The sequence below is a fragment of the Episyrphus balteatus genome, chromosome 3 (genome assembly GCF_945859705.1).
Source record: "Episyrphus balteatus chromosome 3, idEpiBalt1.1, whole genome shotgun sequence".
Classification (NCBI taxonomy): Eukaryota; Metazoa; Arthropoda; class Insecta; order Diptera; family Syrphidae; genus Episyrphus; species Episyrphus balteatus.
This window is the reverse complement of record NC_079136.1, coordinates 94,742,961-94,762,986: the sequence shown is the minus strand read 5'-3', so window position 1 is coordinate 94,762,986 and position 20,026 is coordinate 94,742,961. Positions and strand designations below refer to the sequence as shown.

At 31.3% G+C, this 20,026-nt stretch overlaps 1 protein-coding gene across 4 annotated transcripts; it reads right to left on the bottom strand.

Moving 5' to 3' along the window:
- Positions 1 to 538: 538 nt before the first annotated feature.
- On the bottom strand, positions 539 to 19,039 carry LOC129913823 (serine/threonine-protein kinase Pak). 4 transcript variants are annotated; one of them, XM_055992704.1, is made up of 8 exons: positions 18,714 to 19,039; positions 14,280 to 14,516; positions 13,496 to 13,668; positions 6,947 to 7,112; positions 6,084 to 6,605; positions 4,966 to 5,999; positions 1,585 to 1,803; positions 539 to 1,515 (listed from the first exon to the last, which is right to left on the bottom strand). In XM_055992704.1, exons 2-8 carry the CDS (start codon positions 14,392 to 14,394, stop codon positions 1,432 to 1,434), a joined length of 2,313 nt encoding a protein of 770 aa, XP_055848679.1. In that variant the 5' UTR covers positions 14,395 to 14,516; positions 18,714 to 19,039; the 3' UTR covers positions 539 to 1,431. The 4 variants fall into 4 exon arrangements, with proteins under 4 accessions (XP_055848679.1, XP_055848680.1, XP_055848677.1 ...); XM_055992705.1 differs by having other exon boundaries at positions 4,966 to 5,693; positions 18,714 to 19,036; XM_055992702.1 differs by having other exon boundaries at positions 4,966 to 6,605.
- Between the last annotated feature and the right edge of the window lie 987 nt (positions 19,040 to 20,026).

Sequence of the window (20,026 nt, the reverse complement as noted above, 5' to 3'; positions counted from 1 at the left end):
TCAAAAAAAATTTGCTTCCAAATGAAAATCCTCATGAAACTCTTTCCTAGTGTCCTAGATTGTTGTTTAAGCCCAAAGGTTTCCTTGAAAATATTTTGTTCAATAGAAATTGCTTCCCTCAGTTTTTCAGTTCAAATTAAATTAACTTTTAAGTTCTGAATTTAGAGACTCTAATTTGGTCAGATGTCATAAAAAGTTAGGTGACATTTGGTACTGATCAAGCGATGTCTCTAAAAATTCAGAACTTAAGTTCAAGTGGTCTGCGTTGAACGCGGGGAATGTATCCAAAAGAAACTCTCAAAAAACATACGGGCCTTTAATGACGATAGTATTTGAATTGAAATAACTCTAGTTCAAGTTACTTACAAGACTATAATGCATCTTCGTGATCATGATCATTCCATGCAAAATCATGTTAGTCAGTATGTAACCCATTTAAATATGTTCTAAACCAAATTAGATTATTTTTTTGTTACGAAACAAATTGAAAATAAAACGAAGAAGACATTTTTTTTTAAATAATAAGAGAAAAAGAAAATTATGTCGATAGATAAAATGAATATATTTTTTTGTTGCTTTTTGAAAATAATATATATAAAAATATACCTTTCTTAGAGGTTTACATAAATGAAATGTTGATTTTAAAAATGAATAGTAAATGTGTTTTTTTTAAGCAATAATAATATTTTTTGTTTAATGATCAAATTAATTATATGTAATAATAAAAGTTTACAAACAAAAAATTTAAATTTCAAAACATGTTTTGAAATGAATCTTGTTTATGTTTAAAGAAAAACAATCAATACAAAAAAAAAAGAGAACCCCTTCAGCGCATATTACTTTCCGTTAAAATATAGGGTTTTTTCTCTTAAAAACAGTTTTTTTTTTCCTTTAAATAGATATGAACTAACTTAAATATCTTTTCAGTTATTATATATTTATATTATATATAAGTCTCAAATGTGTCTAAGTTAAAATAGAAGAATATACGAAACGATAAGAAAGGACAAAAGATTAAATTAAAAGAAAACAAATTAAAGTGTTAAATTTAAAAGCATTTTAAATGCGTTAATCGAATAAAATAAAAGCAAAACTTATTAATTTACTGTAAAGAGAGAAATAAATAATACAGAAAAACTATGAATTAAAAAAAAATAAAAAAAAGCCTTTTAATCAAGTTGAACTCAAATAAAAGGTACCTAAAGCAGAAAAACTCATGTTACTTTACTTTCATAATTTAAGCAAACTTATGCGGCGATGTTTAAGTTGTTGTTTTTCTTTTATAACTTTTTTTTTTTTTGTTTTTGGCTATAGAATAATACGTTTTGATAATGATAAAAAAATATTAAAATTAATAAACTTTACGTTATGCTATTGATGTTGTTCTTTTGTGGTTATTATTCTTCTTTTTGAAAGAAACTGTTTTTATTTCTAGTTTCCTTTGGCTGCTTCTTTCGCAGCCATAATCAAAGGCGTCAAGCTTGCCAGTGGACGAGCCAGTTTAAGGAAAGGATGCTGTAAAAAGAAAATAATAAAAGAAATACTGAAATTAGGCAGAAGGATGGTTATAGTTCGATTACGTACTTTTAATAAATCCAACGCACTGGAACGTCGATCGACCTCAACTTCTAGGCATTGATCGAGAAAATCTTGAAAGACTGGTGACAGTTTGTCTTTTTCCTTGATTTCTGGTTTACCATTTGTGGCAATAAGGTACAATGCTTTGAGTGGGTTCTCATTTAAGTAAGGCGGTTCACCCTCTACCATTTCGATTGCCATAATACCAAGTGACCACAAGTCAACCTAATAAAAAAAAGTTACATAATTTCAGATAATCAAAAATGCAGCCCGTTAAAATACATATATAAAGATAATTAAATTGAAAACAAGGCTCCATAGAAATTTCTTAAAATATATTATTATAGGTTTTAAACTTATAGTCTAAGAGCCCACAGCAAATTTTGGGAGAGGAATTATAACCAAAATGCGAGTATGCAGTTTTGTAGCCTTATGCGTTCAAATAACGAATTCAAAAGTCTGGCAGCTTTAAATCGCGTCTTTATATTGTTTTCAGGGGGTTGAAAAGTGTGAGTTTTCCAATTCATACATATAAGTAGGCTATATTCATACTATTTCAAATTCTTTATACAGTAACTGATGCTCTGTCATAAGCCTGAAGACATCAATATTGACGATGCGATCAAAAGAACTCAAGATATGTATAAGCATTTTAAGCCGCTTTGTTTTGGAGACTTTTCTGCTTAATTTTGTATTTGTTATTTTGAATTCAAAACTCTCCAAGAAGAGAGCTGATATGGTTAGTTAAAAAAACCTATATCTTGATTTCTATTTGTCGAATCACCGAGATTGAGAAAGGAGAAATGACAGAGCACCAGTCCTCATATTCAGAATGTGTTTATTTAGCCTACTCACATTAATGGAAAAACTCGCGTTTTTTAACACCCCGAAAACCATATAAAGCCGCGATTTAAAATTGCCAGACTTTTGGATTCGTTATTAGAACGCATAAGGCTATAAAACTGCATACTCACATTTTGGTTATACCTCCACTTCCAAAATTTGCTGTGGGCTCTCGGTCTATTACAAATATTATAAAATTATTATAATTACCATATCTTTGGATATAATTGATCTTTATATTTGTTTTACTATAAGTCATATCATCAACCTTTCAACACCAAATTTAAATGAGCTTTATCTCAAACCGGGAAACAATTTTTTTAGGAATCAAAAAATGAGTATATACTAAAACTGCCGTTCCCTCACCTTCACTAAACTAAAGGGAAAAATATATGTAGGTAACATAAAAAAGGTTTCGTAAGAAGACAGAAATTATTCTATGCCTAAGAACGTTGATATACAGTATAGAGTGCATAAAAGTTTGGAAAATACATTTTTGAAAACAAATACCAATCTACAAGGATGGAAATAAACGGATGGACATTATTAAATGTTAACAAAGTTTAAAATTTATGAAATTGAAATTAAAAATTTTTTATGATTTCTTTTAACTTCCGTATATTTGTTAAAAATGTTTGAATTGGATTTATTTTCGAAATTTTATAAAATTACGCGTAGTATTGGCCGTTCTGCATTTCACTCATTTACATTTTCTGATCGAATTTAAAGCACTTTGTTTCTGTTGGTGAAATTGTTGCCTTTATCAAGAATCTGCAATTTTTGGGCCAAAATATTATCAAAACTTATATTTTCAGCGTTCTGCAAATGTTTTTTTTGTTAATTTAGTACAAAATGCATACAAAAAAAAATATAAGACATGAAATATCATCATTCATCACTTTTTTGGCAGGTACGCTGGAAATAACGCACTGCTTTTGTGTTCGCCACCTCATTCTCTATTTTAAAATTAACTTTATTTTTCTATTACAATTTGCAATAATATTGCAATTATTTGCTTCACGCGCAGTAGTTTCACTTAAGAAACTTCATTTTTTACAGTTAGAAGCAATTTCGAAGTTTTCGAAAACGATTGAAATGTAGAACATGCATTTTAATTTCACGTGAAATTAAAAAGTGATTTCAATTCACTTTCGATCAAATTGCGGAACATGGTCGATTATATACATGAGTCGATTTGAAAACAAATAGTCATCGTTTTTGGCTATGGGATTATTTTCAACCATTGTTTTAAAATAGCTAGAAGCACAAAAAATTGTTCCTCATATTCGTCAGAAATAGTTCCTTTAAAAAATTCCTAGGTGGAAAGAAATTCACCAAATTGAGTTAAAAGGAGATTGAATAAAGAAACAAAGATTAAGTTTCCAAACATTTTAGGATTTTTTTTGGGGTACTTTGGGACCTCACTCGTATATTACAATTTTTGATTGATTTCCGGTAGCAAAGAAGTTTACACATCAAATAGTTTTTCATGTTTTTTTTTTCTTTTTTAAGTATAAAAGTTAAGATTTTTACACATTTGCTAATTTTAATAACAATTCTTTTACACATTTCTTTCTTGTTTCACTGACAGAAATGTACATGAAAATCTTGTTATAGGGTTCTGGTTGAAATTTTGTATCAATTTTACCTTACTTGCCCTATTACGATTGTCAACTATTAATTGATAGTTGATAAAAAATAAATTTCGATCTCTTATTATGTAATGCCCGTCGTACGTCGTCGGCGAATTTAACAAATTCATTATAAAAAAACGACGGCACTATACGTACACATTTTAATTGATTCGTTTAGCAGCGATCTCGAACTGTCTAAAACTTGTTGTTTGAATATAATTGAAAGCACCATCAATTAGAATTTAAAGTTTTAAATTTGCGTTGAATGCGTTGAGAGCTAGGTGTACGACGGGCATAATTTGCAAAAATTTGAAAACAAAGAATGATGCCAACCGTTATTATTTGAAATGTAATTAAAAAAATTCCATTTAAAAAAATACCAGTTTTCCCCCAAATTAGATTTAAAAACACCAAACAGTATTTATCAACTATCAATTGACAACTATACTTGACAACCCTAATGTAATTAGAATGTGAAATATATGTATGTATTCAAAACTACGCGTTGATTATAACCTCCGAAAACAACGAATTTCTGTAGTTGCGACGTGTTTAGAAAGTTTTTTTTGGCGTCGGTCGTCATTAGCTGTGTGCTTCAAGAATATAAACCTGGGCTGTAGTTTCTCTTAAATGATACTTCCCAAGCAAATTTTTTTATAATTTAAATTAGTTAACTTGTAGTAGTACTTGTAAAATTAGGACACAAATACTAGGTTTGCATAAGGACTACTTTAGAATAAAAAAAAAACGGAATTATAAATAAATAATGATAAATTGTTAAGGTGTGAAAGATCAAAAAAATCGTCCCGTGCTTTCTAAATTCTTATCAGACAATTCTATAAGATGTGATTTTTTGATAAAATTTGGCTATGATAAAACCAATTTTTTTTTCAATTGAAAATGAACTTACTTTTGGTCCGTACTGTTTTCTCGTTACGACCTCTGGTGCCATCCAATAAGGAGTGCCTACCATTGTTGTGCGTTTTGATTGTTCTGGAGATATTTGTGCACAAAAACCAAAATCGGTCAATTTAACACTGCCGTCAAGACCCAGCAGTATATTATCACTCTTAATATCCCTATGTATCACTTGATTGCTGTGTAAAAACTCAAGAGCCTGCAGTACCTCACGACAAACAGCTGCAATCTGACCTTCGTCCATGCACGTTTCGGTGACAACGTCGGTCAGTGAGCCGCCCGGTAGGTACTCCATCACCACCCACAGCTCCTCCGAAACAAGGTAACTATCAAGATAGTTTACCACGTTCGGATGTTTGTTTTCTCGCATCACTAGAATCTCATTAATGATGAGCTCTTTCTTTGGTTGTTGGCTTAAGTTCATCTGTTTAATAGCAACCTCCATGCCGGTTGAGGACTCGATTGCCGTATAAACGGTGCCCGATGCGCCTTGACCTATTTTTTCCATTTTGGTGTATTTGCGATTTGGATCGCCAACGCTGACAATCGTACGCAATTTCTCGAGAATCTCCTCGTCGGACATCTTCTTTTTTTTGGCTGTCGTGGAACGTTGCTGATGCTGGGGAGCAGACACATTGGCATTAGTTGTAGTGGTGGTAGTAACTGCGGGTTGTTGTGTATGGTTCATCGTGCCTGAATCATTGGCAGGTGAGAACGCATCTGATGTGGGCGTGGCCGGGGTAACAGTGGTTGTAGTTATCGCAGTTACGTTAACATTAACCGCCGGTTCGGGTTGTGGTGATGATGATGGCGGTGGTGGTAGTGATGCAGCAGTCACCATGGAAATAGGAGAATCGATCACAGAAAATGATGAAAATACCGCCGGATTAATCGATTCGTTGATCGAAGGGAACGAAGAAAATGAGGAAGTAGAAGAATCATGATTAGTCGTTGTGGAATTATCAATAAATTGCATTGTTATTGTTGATGCACTACTATTGACAACATTGTTAGTAGTAGATGGATCTGAAGAAGCATTGTTAGTAGTAGGAGAAGCTATTATGGTAGTGGTAGTGGTATTGGTATTGGTAGTATCATAAAGGTTATTACTTGCGTTATTCTTATTTTTATCAAGAGTGTTTGCAGGACTCTTGATTGTGGCCGCATTGTGTTGTGTCATCGATGTGGCCGTCGTCGTCGATACGTTTGTTGGTGGTGGCTGGTGATGATGTATGGGTACCACCGGGGGCGGCTGTTGTTGTTGGACTGCATTGCTATGAGGTGCTATCGACTGGGGTTGAGCGCTCAAATTATGATGTATTGGTGTAGTTGGAAGAGCTCCATCTTCGATTGGCCTTGTGTAGATAGATTTTGTTCGTTCTGGCCGGCTAGCGATAGGTGGTGGCGGTGCTGGGAGCACTATATCATCTTCATTAGTGGAACTATGAGATGATGTTGCGAATGCATTGTACGAATGTGATTGACTTAGAGGAACTGTATGAGTGCCTCCACTAACGCCACCGATATTAAGATTCGCCACACCTATCAGGCCGCCGCTATTCGAACCATGAATCTCTGAATCAGTTGGAGTACTGCTTGGACTGCTGCTGCTTACACGACTCAATGAAGAACCTGTAAGAAATAGTGTTATTAATTTCGAAAATTAAAACAAAAACTTGATTAATTGGAAATCTTCTGTTTTTAGACCTCGAAATTATGACTCCAATATAAATTGATATTTTTTTGTTAAGCGATAAAGTTAAAAAAATTTAAATTTATTTATCATTCACTTCTCATTCATTCGGTCTTAATTACCAATTAATATTCAAACTAACCAAAAGTTTAAAGTTTAATTTTAGGATTTATTGTAGTTTAGTTCGGTGTAGAAAATTTAATTTAAATTAAGTAAATTAGTGAACAACGACTTATGTATATCAAAACATTTTTACTATTTTAAGAAATATGAACATTACCTGAATGTGTTGTTGTCGGATCAATCATATATTTGGAACTTTGCCTTTGTTTGCTTGTATTGTCAAACCATTTCAAAACATCTAATACAGCTTGAGGATTTTTCTTTTGCTCCTGCTTACTGATGTTTGAGTGCATCAATAAACGAGCCCATGCTTCTGGCATACCCTAAAAAAGTCAAGAATAAAAAATATATTTAACTATTAATTCTTCTTCTTTTTTGACTCCTTAAAAATAATAAAAAGTCTACATTTTTATATCAGCATTTTTATAAATAAACACAAAGTCAAATCAAATTAAAACAATTCTTTCTTCTTAAAAAGCTTATTTTTTTAAGTATCGCCTTCAATGTCGGTGTTGTCTTCCAAGAATTTCTGTTACACAAAAAGCTACTTTATTTCACACTTTCTATCTAGCCAAGCTACTTGGTACAATAAAATAAAAACACAAAAAATAAAAATTAAAAAAAAATTGAAAGCTTAAACAGATGCGTGTGTATAATTTATCTAATAAATAAATTTGGCAAAATAATAAAATTGCAATATATAATAAACTCACATTTTAAAACATAAGACAAATAAAAACCAAACACAAACTATAAGCAATACTTACTTTCATTGGCAGCTTGAAACAAAAGAAAAGAAAAAAATATACATGACAACACCCCGCTCGGTTAAGAAAACTAAAAATTTTAAACCAAAATTTAAAGAATTTTACTTTATTTCTTCTTTTTTTTGTTCAAGTAAGCAAAACGCATAATAAGAATAACAACAAGAGGGGTGAAGAAAAATTTTAACAGGACTATAATAGTAATATAATAAAATTTGGTGAAACGAAATACGATTAGTATTTTGCTAATGGACAAACATTCGATGCAAGCAATATAACATTATTGTATTATGTATGTAATTGTGTTTTGTTTGTATACAATTTTTAGTGTTGAAAAGTAAAGTTCAAATTTGCTTCCAAGCACCAATAAAAAAGATTTGCTTTTGTGCCAAAGTTGTAATGGTCGTGTTTAAAATCGAAAATTGATTCACAACAAGTTAAAGAAGGTATTCTGTTTTTATTGACGAGTTGTTTTATGTCAACCTTTTTCCAGATCTTGGATTTATCAGTTTTTTTTTTTTTTCAAATAAAGTTTTAACGTCCCCTTATACCGGTACCACTTTTAAAGTTATTACTCGAATAAAAAAAAAAACCGCCATCAAAGTGATTCGCCGCGCTTTTTTGGAATCAGCCAACTGGTTATTTTACGAATCGTAAGTACTCAAATCGGTTCCAAGTGATTTTTCACACAAGTACGAACCCGAAGAACTGTACAAATTGTTGCCGAGTCTAATGGCTTTATACCTGTTCAGAACAATTAATTTTTTTTTCAAGAGATCTTATAGATTTTTTTAATGGCGTTTTCGATTGGCTCTCCGGAAGCGCCCGGAATCATTCAGAAGCCTTCTGAAAGTGTTTTATTCGCACAAAATTGACAGACGGAACGATTCTCAGAAGAGAATTTCTCTTCTCGATTTAAAATCAGAAGCACTAATACATGAAAACTAAAATGTCAACAAAAAAATACTCAATGGACACGTTCAGGAAATATTAGGGACTAGATATTTAGGCAACGTCATTTTCTGAACGGAAATTTGAGGAAATTGACTAAATTAGTTTGGATATATTGCTATTGTAAAATTTCAAAATTTACTTAAGTATTTTACCGATCGCATGGGGAATACACCAAATTTCACTTAACTTTAATGAATAAATAATATTAATTATAACCGATAATGCACTTTTTACTCGTTTTTCACAAAAATAAATTTAATTTTGCTAAATTAATTCTTTAATTCAAAACAATCTGCTGTCATGTTGACAAAAAAAACTTTCCTAAATTTTTAGGGAAAATTTTCTTGCCTGACTTTCCAGTTAGCTTTCCAATAAAGTTACCTAAATTGGAAAGTTTTTTTTTTGACAGCTGACCAACCAGAGACCGAGAAATTACCTAAATATTTAGTGCCTAACATTTCTGAACCTGCCCAATTATCTTTTTTTGTTGTCATTCAAAAATTTAAATTAAATTAAAATAAAATGGGTACCTTAATGCCGTGTAATGATTTTTTTTTTAACATTTTCTTCTTCCGTCGCGTCTTATTCTTTAGATTTATAATTTTTTCGTTTGAAAAAAATAAATTGCAAGACTGGGGTCGCACGTACTTGCTCTTATGCTTAAAATTACTCTAATGTTCAAGCGTTTTATTCAAGAAATTTAAAATTTGATATTTTGAAGAAATTTCATAAGTAGTGTAAAAAAATAAAATGAACAATTTCCAAGGCTACACTTTCCAAAGCATTCGATCGACAACCACGAGATCTGATATGGGGTGCCCTCAGACAACGAGGAGTTCCGGAAACATATGTGCGGATAATTATGGCCATGTATGATGGAGCAGTTACAAAAGTAAGATGTGCAGCTGGAGTCACCGAAGAATTCGAAATCACAGTAGGAAGCGTCTTGAGTCCTCTGCTCTTTATTACCGTTCTTGATTACCTGCTTGAAGGCAAAGTGACGGACCCAAAAGTGCATCAGTTATTCTTTGCTGACGATGGAGCCATCATAAGTGAAGACCCGATATCCCTGCAACGAGCACTTGATGTATGGGTGGATGTTCTAGAAGGTAGTGGGTACCGCATAAGCGCGAAAAAGACAGAATACCTATGCTTCCCATTTTCTGATCCACACAGGCCTATTCCTGACATTTATTTCAATGGTGTAGTGCTTCCCAAGTGTGAAAAGTTTAAATATCTGGGGTCTATGATAAAAAACGAAGGTACTTGTGATGACGATATCAATCATCGCGTGAGCGTAGGGTGGATGAAGTGGCGGGAAAATTCTGCTATCTTCTGTGATCGAAAAATGCCCCCTAAGCTGAAAGACTCTACACCGCAGTTGTGCGTCCAGCACTCACATACGGTTCACAATGTTGGACAATGTACAAAAAGTATGAGAGTAAGTTAACGGCAGCTGAAATGAAGATGCTTCGTATAATAGCAGGAGTAACAAAGCTTGATAGAATTAGAAGTACGAAGATCCGAGGAAGCCTTCATACCATCTCCCAAAAAATTGAACACGACCGACTCAGTTGGTATTGCCATGTTCAAAGGAGAGATCCTGAGAACCCCGTCAAAAAAGCATTATCATACAACGTTCCAACACGAAATAAAAAGAAAGGTAGGCCTAAAAACTCCTGGTACAAGCAAATGCAAAAAGACCAGCATTCAGTTGGCCTTAGAAATAGAACAATACAAAACCGGGAGGCTTGCCGCCGATTTCTGAGGTCAACCCGGCGAACCCCGCAGGCGGATCACTAGTGTGAAGCAGATACGTGGGATAGTTATGATCCCCTCGACATCGAGATCATAACAGCGACGAGAAAAAGAAGAAGAAATGTATTTATAGAAAAAAAATTTCGAAAATCGTTGGAGTCGTTTTTTTAAAAAATAATTTTTTATATACATATAAAAATTTTCTAACATTTTTCAAAAAAAAAAAGTTGGTATGCCATTTTGAAGAAATAATTAATTTACACAAAAAAACGAAATTTCAAAATGCAAAAATGTGTTTTTTGAAAATTCGTTGAAATCGGGTGAGCCGTGTACGAGATATTTAGAAACCAAAAAAACCGTTCTATGGCAGGTACCGTTTATAACGGTACAAAAAATATTTTTTTTATTTCAAAAGTTGGCTTTTATGTGTAATCATTGAATAATTACAAATAGAAGTGGACACCCAGGGAAACGTCCGCTGTAAAATTGTAGTCGCTAGTATCGTGCGTTGAATTAAAAAAGCAAATCCAACAATCCAAAAGCAAAGCCAACAATCCAAAAGCAAATCCAGCAACCCAAAATCAAATCCTAAACAGCTTATACATATAGATAAAAGTTTTCCTATTTCAAAAAGTGGAGATAGCCTAGAGGATAAGGTGAATGTCTGTTAAGTTTACCTGCCCAGGTTCGAATCTGTCGGGAAATTGAGATTTTTTTTTTTTGTTTTTACATTACTAGAATAAAAATTAATTAAATTTCTCAAAAAAAAATCTCCACAAAAAAAAAATTCAATTTTTACCGGTATTCGAACCTAGGCCAGTAGGAGTAAAAGGCATCGTCCTTGTTCTCTAGACTAATATGACTTTTCAAAATACGAAAACTTATATCAATATAAGCTCTTTGAAATGTATAATAATAATTATTAATTTTTTTATGAAGGTTTCAAAAAAATATTAGTTAAGACTCAACTCGAAAATACATGATAGTTGAGGCGCAAACCTGTAGTTCATCTATCTTCCGGTACTCTTATTAGTCCAGTGCATTTATGATGTTCATATATGGACGACCCAGCAGTTTGTACCACCCCCAAATTTTTTTTGCTCATTCGATAGAGCATTGGCTAAATATCATTACCCTGATTTTTCGCACTCACGAAATTCACCTTTCAGCCGCCATCTTGGATTTTACTTTTCGTTGAATATCTCGATTTCTATTTATCCTACATAAAAGTTGTGTATACAAGAAACGTAGGCAATTAAATTTCGCGTCTTTTATGTTAAGAACACTTTTTCGATATTCTGACTATTAAAAAAGTTACAAGGCAAAAAAGTAAAAAAACCGAAAAAAATGACAATTTTAAAGTTTTGAGGACTTTTTATCAAAATAATGAAAAAACGTTCCGAAAAAAGATTATTCACCTTAAAATTCTCTACAATTCTGATGTATAACTTTTTTTTCTATCTCTATAAATACAAAAGTTATTAATACTTTTTTCTGTTAAAAATGCTCTTTTTTGTTTGTGTTTTTTATCTTTACTTTTTTCTTAAATTTTTTTTTTACCAAATCTTGAATTTTAAATGATTAGTGAGTATTTTAAAGCTTTATGTTACAAGAGAAAGTTCAGGACCTGCAATTTTTTTATATTTAAGTCTCTTCATTTCGTAAAAAAGGGGTATTTTTTAACAAAAAAGTATTAATAACTTTTGTATTTATAGAGATAGAAAAAAAAGTTGTATAGCAGAGTTGTAGAGAATTTTAAGGTAAATAATCTTTTCTCGGAACGTTTTTTCATTATTTTGATAAAAAGTCCTCAAAACTTTAAAATTGTCATTTTTTTCGGTTTTTTTTACTTTTTTGGCTTGTAACTTTTTTAATATTCCGAATATCGAAAAAGTGTTCTTAACATAAAAGACGCGAAATTTAATTGGCTACATTTCTTGTATGCATAACTTTTATGTAGGATAAAAAGAAATCGAGATATTCAACAAAAACTAAAATCCAAGATGGCGGTCGAAAAGTGAATTTCACGAGTGCGAAAAATCAGGGTAATAATATTCAGCCAATGCTCTATCGAATGAGCAAAAAAAATTTGGGGGTGGTACAAACTGCTGGGTCAAATTATAAATGCACTGGACTATATAGTCGCATGAGTAATCTGTGGTGTCACTTCTATTTGTAATTATTCAATGGTGTAATACTACACACAAAAATTTTAATCAATATCGTTAGAGAGAAATTTTACAAACACGAAACAGAATTAAGTGGAAGCGACTTGACCTGTTCCATTCGATTTCCGAATCAGTGAATTCTTGAGTGAAACCAACCGAAAACGACATAAGTTTCTACGTTTTTAGTTTGTTTTTAATTGATTTTGATTGATTTGTAGATTTTTTTTTTTTAACATCAAGAAAATGAAAAACGTTTTGCAGGACTTTGAAGAATTACTTAAACTTTGTTTTATCGTGCAAATCAAGTCAAGAAATAAACTCTCTACATGGCCGTCTAGGACTTGTGTTTCTCGAAGCTCGACATCCATTCTCCAAATTCTACGAGTAACATAAAAAGTCTTGCAAATAGGCATCTATTTATGGAAAGTTTTTCAAGCCTTTTGGAAGTAAATTAAAATTCGGGTAAAGTGATGACTTTACAAATATTTAACGATAACCATGCCTACGAAAAGAAAAAAATAATCTTACTGCAATGTAAGGAAATCTCAATGCGGCACTTATTAAAGTATCAATTGAATTCTTATTTGTATTTGCCACCATTGCATCGCTTGAATGCCCACGATACAAAAAATATATTTCTATATTGAAATAAATATTTATAAATATCTAAATAAGTTTTTTTTTAACAGATTCTCGATTTTAAACTCGATTATTATCACTTTGGCGATGTTATTGAAATGTGAATGGTACAACTTTCTTCACTATCTGAAAATTTCAATATGAATGTTTTTCCATTTTTTGTGGTTTTTTGTCTTGTTTCGTTACATTTTTGATCATTTAAATGTTATGTTTAGAATTTAATGTAAGTTATAGAAGGGTGTTTCAGAGTTAAAAAAAAGCCAAAGAACTTTGGAGCAAAGAATGCTACTTTAAACTTAAAACAAAAGTATTTTTCGGTAGTATTAAATTTTAGTATTAAATTTACAATGTTATCGATTTAGGCTTAAGAAATTTGTACAACATACACCGATGATGGGCATAAGTTACATAATTTTCACTTACCGTAAATTCGCCGGTAACTGCATCGAATCCTACGTGTACTGTGTGCTCAAAATTTGTCGGATATGATATATTCGGTTTTGAGTCTTGATGTGATGGTTTAGATCCTTTGATTTTGCTTTTTAGAGTTTTCTTCTTGCGATCGGGATCGTCCGGTTCTGGAAAAGAAAATGAAACTAAATTCGTGTATAGTTTTGAAGATTGTACTTCATGTTATTTAATTTGGAAAATGGAAAATGATTAGTAACATCATTTGTTAGTTTGATACTTCCTGATATTGTTAACATATTTATTGGCGAATTAAACAAAAGCTTTCATACAAGCAATCGGTAGATAATTTAATTTTATTATTTTTTTTAATCTTGTCCATTCATTCCAGATTTGATTCGAATTTATTTAAACTATTTGAATTTTTTTATACTGGTTTCCAGTTCGTTAAGATAAAAAAATGTTTTATCCTCTCTTTTTAAACTAGTGTGTCTTCGAAGATGATAATGACTTAAAATTGTATTCCTCGGAGTATGTTATTGGTTTTATGTGGACCATTGTCTCTAAATGGCCGGGCGGTGTGTTCTTGTTTTTTTTTTTTTAGTAGAAAGTTAAAATTAATGTCCGTCATTATATTTTTACCATATTACATTGACGAACAAGTTTTTTTTGTTGATAATTAATGTATATTAATGGGTAAATTAATATATTCCTGACTCAGTTAAAAATTGTTAAGATTAATTACATTATTGTTATATTCATTTTAAAGTTACATCAAAATATTAAAAGAAATATTTACCTTTTGGCAAGGGTCGCATATCTACTGGTGGACCATCGCCACCACCACGGTCACCACCTCGATTGCTTGTTAATCGCACTGGTGGTGCAGGAGGTTTGTCTTCTTCGCTGGACATTGTTGATATTTGTGTAAGGCTTTATATTTATTAAAATATAATATGATATTTCCCAAGTTGTTTTTTCTTTTTTTTTCTTATGAAAATTTATATGAGTCAGCTTTTATTGATACATAAAAATTCTGTAATGAAATGAATAAAATATAAAATTTATAATTACATTTTATTCATATATTTTATCCTGTTTTAAAAACATGTAATGGTTCATATTTCTGTGATCCCAAACTTTCTTAACCAGACGGAGGAGGGCAAGAAAACAATCTTCTCTCAAACCTGAGTATAACAAGCTCCAGTAAGTTAATTATTATCTTCTTTGAAATTTTTTTTTTTAAATATGCCTACAACTGATAAGCTCAAATATGACACATTTTGAAAAAAAGTTAAGATATATAGTATGTATCTTTCATTAAACTGCGCTGACTGCAAATGTTTAACCTTAAATGAATCAGCTTTACTTAGAGAAAACTCATTTGATATTTGATTAATACCATTAACCATATCATTGATTAGGAATTTGTGTTTTAAATAGATCGAAATACTTATATACAGTATGTGTAAACAATGACACAACAGTTGTGTTTGCACAATTGAATAAACTCAACGGATTAAAATGAGGCTCTAACTTGCAATACACAAAATTATAAATTATAGATTTCATTGGGTAGTTACGAGCGCGTAGACAAATTGGAAATGCATTTCAAAATGAAAATAATTGAAATACAAATTAATGTGTGAAACAAGATAGGGTGGTTTTAGAATTGATTCTTATAAAAAGTCACTTGTCAAACAGTTCGGAAAAAACTAGATTTTTTGAAATGCGATTATTTTTTGACATGCGTTTTTTTTTTGTAAAGCACAAGGCTTCACTTCAATGAGAGAGTTCAAGAGAATTTCCCATTGAAAAATATTCAGGCCTATTCTAAATGAAAAATCGTTTGGGAAATGTGCTCAAGAAAAGGGCTCAAAATCGTCCAAAATCTTAAGTGCGTTGAACAAACTGGTTAGAATGGACGCCTGTGCAATTATTAGTTCACAATATCCAGGCTGCTATAGCAAAAAGCTATAGAGAAAACAAACAAGAAATGGTTAAACATAACAGCATGCCAAACCACCAAGCAGATCCAAATCATTGAACAAAATTTCTCTGAGTAGATTGCATATTAGGTTTTCTGATTGGACACTGTCTCATGGGTAGAAACGTCGTAAGACTATGAGTACGCTCAAAGGACTTCAGCAGAAGTTGCTTTGATGACGAAGAAGAAGAAGCAATCTAACACCTTAAAATCTCATTTCCTGCTCTTTGCAGTAGCAAAATTAGGCTTGGAAAAATAATTTTTAGAAGATTTTGATCAATTTTAGAAGATACGCGGCTAACACCAAAAGCTGATGAATAGTTTGAAGCAGTTATGATTCTATCGACATCGCGATCACAACAGCTCGATTAAAAAGAAGAAGAAGTTTGTTGTTGAAGGGTCAAAAATACTTTTGTTTATCTTGAGCAATCATTTGAACCAATTAAACATTTGGCCTTAAATTTACTTTTTAATTTATGAAATCCTTCTTTCTAAAAGTAAAATCTGATGAGTTTTATTTGGGTTTGATATTCTTTAACTTATTCTGCAATAGTTTTAGAGCTATAGCTTATTATTTTTTGCCAGGCCACAATAATAGCTGCGTTCCATTAGGAACATTAATCCACTGCTTAGGACTTAAAACTAGCAGCTTTAAGTACTAAGCAGTAGAAGTAGATAAATACTCCCAAAGGAACGCAGCTAATAAACCCAAACAGAATTATTGTGTATATCCACATAAAGTTACAAAAATAAGATACTTTTCTTTGGAAATAGTCAATTATATGACATAAATTTTATTTATGAACTGATCAAAAACGAGATAAGCTATGATGAAGGTTCCTATTATAAATTTCGAGTCAAACGTTTGACTCAAGTCGAAAGATTTTGCAAAAACTCATTTCTTGGTATTCTGGGCCATTTTGTTCACTCGAAGTTGAACACAACTTGAGCATTTTTATCTTCAACTTCCGAATTTGCTTTTATTAACTAAAAGTTTAACCTTCGATTTTCAACTCGAGAGTTGGTCAACTTTAGATTTCCTCAACTCCCCGAAAAGTAGAAGTTGGGCAGAAAACTTGAGATTTCCGATGAAAATGTCATGTTTTTGGTTTGAGAAATTGTTTTACTTGAGATATGTATATTGTGGTAAAAAAAAGAGAAATTGTACGCATAGTTTTCGGAAGAAAATATTTGGAAATGGAAGATTAGACTGAAGAGTAGTCAATAAAATAGGAAGATTTGACAATTATTATTATCAAAATAGAAACATACAATTGCATTTCCGCTAACATTTATGTTACTAATTGTTGCATTTTAAATAAAACTCCTGAATAAGTTCAAACTACAAATATAATATACCAATCTTAAATATTTGTATTAACTGTCACAAATATCCCAGGGATATTTTTTAAAATGGAAGTTGGCATACTTTCGTTTTTTTAAATTCGAGAGTTGAGAAACAAATAATGAAAAAAAAAAAAAAACAAATCTACAACTTCTGTTTCAACTTTCAAGTACGCCAACTCTAGAGTTTTTTTCAAGCTAGGCAATAGTGAAAAAATGGCCCTAACACTTTCGCATCGTAATTCAGCTAAAATATTGAAAACAATGTGTCAATAAAATTTTTAAAAAATTCCGAATCGCTTTAGACCCATCAACTTTAATTCGACAAGTTTTTCTAGCGATTCACAAGTCATAATAGGGTTCTAAAGTATAATATACACATTATTAAAGGAGAATAAACAATAAGGACAAAGAGTTGGAATGAATATTCCTCCTCAAACATCACGCCATAATGGTTTTTCTGCAATTGGATTTTCTGATAGTTATGTAAATGAAAAACATCTATCCTGTTATCAGGTATGATGATTAATGCTAAATATTTTAGGCGGTGACCTGTGTTTGACAACACAGTCAATAAAATAGATTTTTATATCAATAATCTGGAATTACTTATGTGCAATGCAACAAAGAATTTAACCCTATTAATAGCTTCTCTGACTAAACCTTTTGCTATCTAGATTTCAAGTAATTTTACATTAAGAAAAGTCTAGAATTTTTCAAGACTTCTCAAACATTTTCCAAATTCTAGAACAAACCAAAGAGACTAGGTATACCTATCACAGAAACTTATCACTGCCCTCATAGTAAAATTGTGCAAGTAAAAATATAAGTATTATTAAAGTTAACTATTGTACTGCTATCGCCCTCATTTTTGTCTGCATCAAATTAACCAATTTGAAAATTATTTTTTTTTTCTTATAGACAACAAAAGTAGAGTGAATTAACCTTTAAAATGAAGGTTGGCACACATTTTAGTAAGACACATTATTGCACCGTATACAAACAAAACTACAAAAAATATTATTTTTCTATTTGATTGTTTACAAATTATAATTGATTATTTTGAAACAAAAAAATCCAACAAACTCCTATTGACTATAAGACAAATCAAGACAAACGATTACGAATGTGTCTTTTTTTCAAGTTGGATTTGTTCGCAATACGAATTCCTCGTACCACACTTTTTTTTTTTTATCTAAACTATGATTCATATCGAGCTAAAGACGAACAAGAGTGAGGATGAGGAATGAGAACCAAGAACAAAAAATAAAAAAAAAATAATAAAAAAGAATTGAAATCTCTCTGACATGGAAGCAAAAAAAGACAAGCAAAAGCAAAAATAGTTTTTTTTTTTTTATTTTTGTATTTAACATAATTCCTATCCAACTAAAAAAGACGGCCGGAAATGGAATTATTATCACACACTCGCTACAAAAACAGAAGAAACACCTTCCCAAAGGCGTTTTTTTTTTTGTTAAAAATGAAACAATCTTTTTTTTTTCTTTCCCACTTCTCTTTAGCTAGCCCACACAAATAAGCCCAGAGTTACTAGCATTAGAAAAAGAAGAAAAAAATTAATTTAAGAAAAAATATTTTCACACTGACGAATGACAATTTGGAGCTGCATTTGCAGCCCACAACCGTGATTAGAAGAATTTCTAGGAACTCATCACACTTTAGGTGAAGGTGATGCAGGAAAAATCAATTATCTATTAGTAACACTTTTGTCAGGCATATTTCAATCAGAAGTCCTGTTTTGCTTCGTATAGTTTTCGTCCTCCGAAATTCTTATAGGATTCACAATGAAATTTTATACAAAAATTTTCAAAGTAATAAAAAATGGTGCACAGGTAAAATGAACTAAAAATAAATACAAAAAAAAAAAGATGAAAGAACTCTTACAAAATTGCCACAAGACTCCCGAGTCTTCTCCGTCAAAAAAAGTTATCGCCGAAGCATTTTTTTTTTCGTTCTTCTATTTTGTCTCAACAAAAACGATAGCCAAGTATTTTTTTCTAGAATGCGACAAAACACCGGCGATAAATGTGTTAAATATGAATGTTGAAGATTATTTATTTTAATTAAATATTATTCTAGTTTTTATTGTGTAAAAAAATAACATTGAAAATTAGGATTTATTCATGGAAATTGTTTAATACAAAAATTATATTGAAAAATAGAGTCGAAAGGAAATTTTTTGCCATTCAAGTCTGACTCTCTACACAAAAAACTGCTGCTGTTTCGCTTTTTCAATTTTCTCAGTTTTGTGTAGAGTTTTTTTTTTTGTGTGTGCAATGCACAGACGAAAAAGTTTGTTTGGGTATATTTGTCTTCTTTGCACTCGTCGAGGTAAGGGTGCAATGATTGATTGAGGGGAATAGAGATAGTAGGATAAATTCTGAATGGGATGGATATATAATGGTGTGAAGAGAACGGAGAGTTTTTTTTTTAAGGTTGTGTCTACATTTTAAGAAAAGTGGCATATAATGTAAGGGTAAGTTGTCATGAAAAATTTGTCTAGGACACAGTACACATAAAAAGGTAATTGGGCCTATTCGGCGAAATCTTTTATTCCGCTATTCTGTTATGAATTTCCATACAAAAATCTAATCTGTCGAAAAATCTTTAATGATTTTCATATTTGGTATTCGGCATACCCCATCTGCTATGATATCTCTTATAAAATCTTTTACAAAGTTCGAACTGTCAAAAATTCTTTTACGAATCTCATTTTTGGTATTCAGAAACCCTTAATGGTCAAAACAGACGTGCAGATTTTTCCCTGCAGCAAAATAAAATAACACGGGCTCTCTTATGGGAGAAAAATCTGCATGCAGCGCAGAGCTACATCATGTCTCTATTTCTAAATTCCATGCCAAGTTTCATTGCAGCCACAACAAGAAACAACAAAAATACAAAATACTTGCTCTTTGGCATTACTGATATTGACAGTTGACGCAATCTATCATTCAAAAATTCAAATGACGTTCGTTTTGATTTTCTTAAAATGGAAGAACTAGGTAATTGAATTTATAAAAAAAAAACATAACCATCAATTTCAATTTCAATTATTTTCTTACAAAAATAAAATAATAATAAATATCAAGGTTATCAATTTTTTTTGACAGAAATCGGCATCAATAATTTAAAAAGTGATGCACATCTCCAAAAACAATTTTGCTTCTGTAAGGCCTCACAGGTGTTTCTTAAGCTTC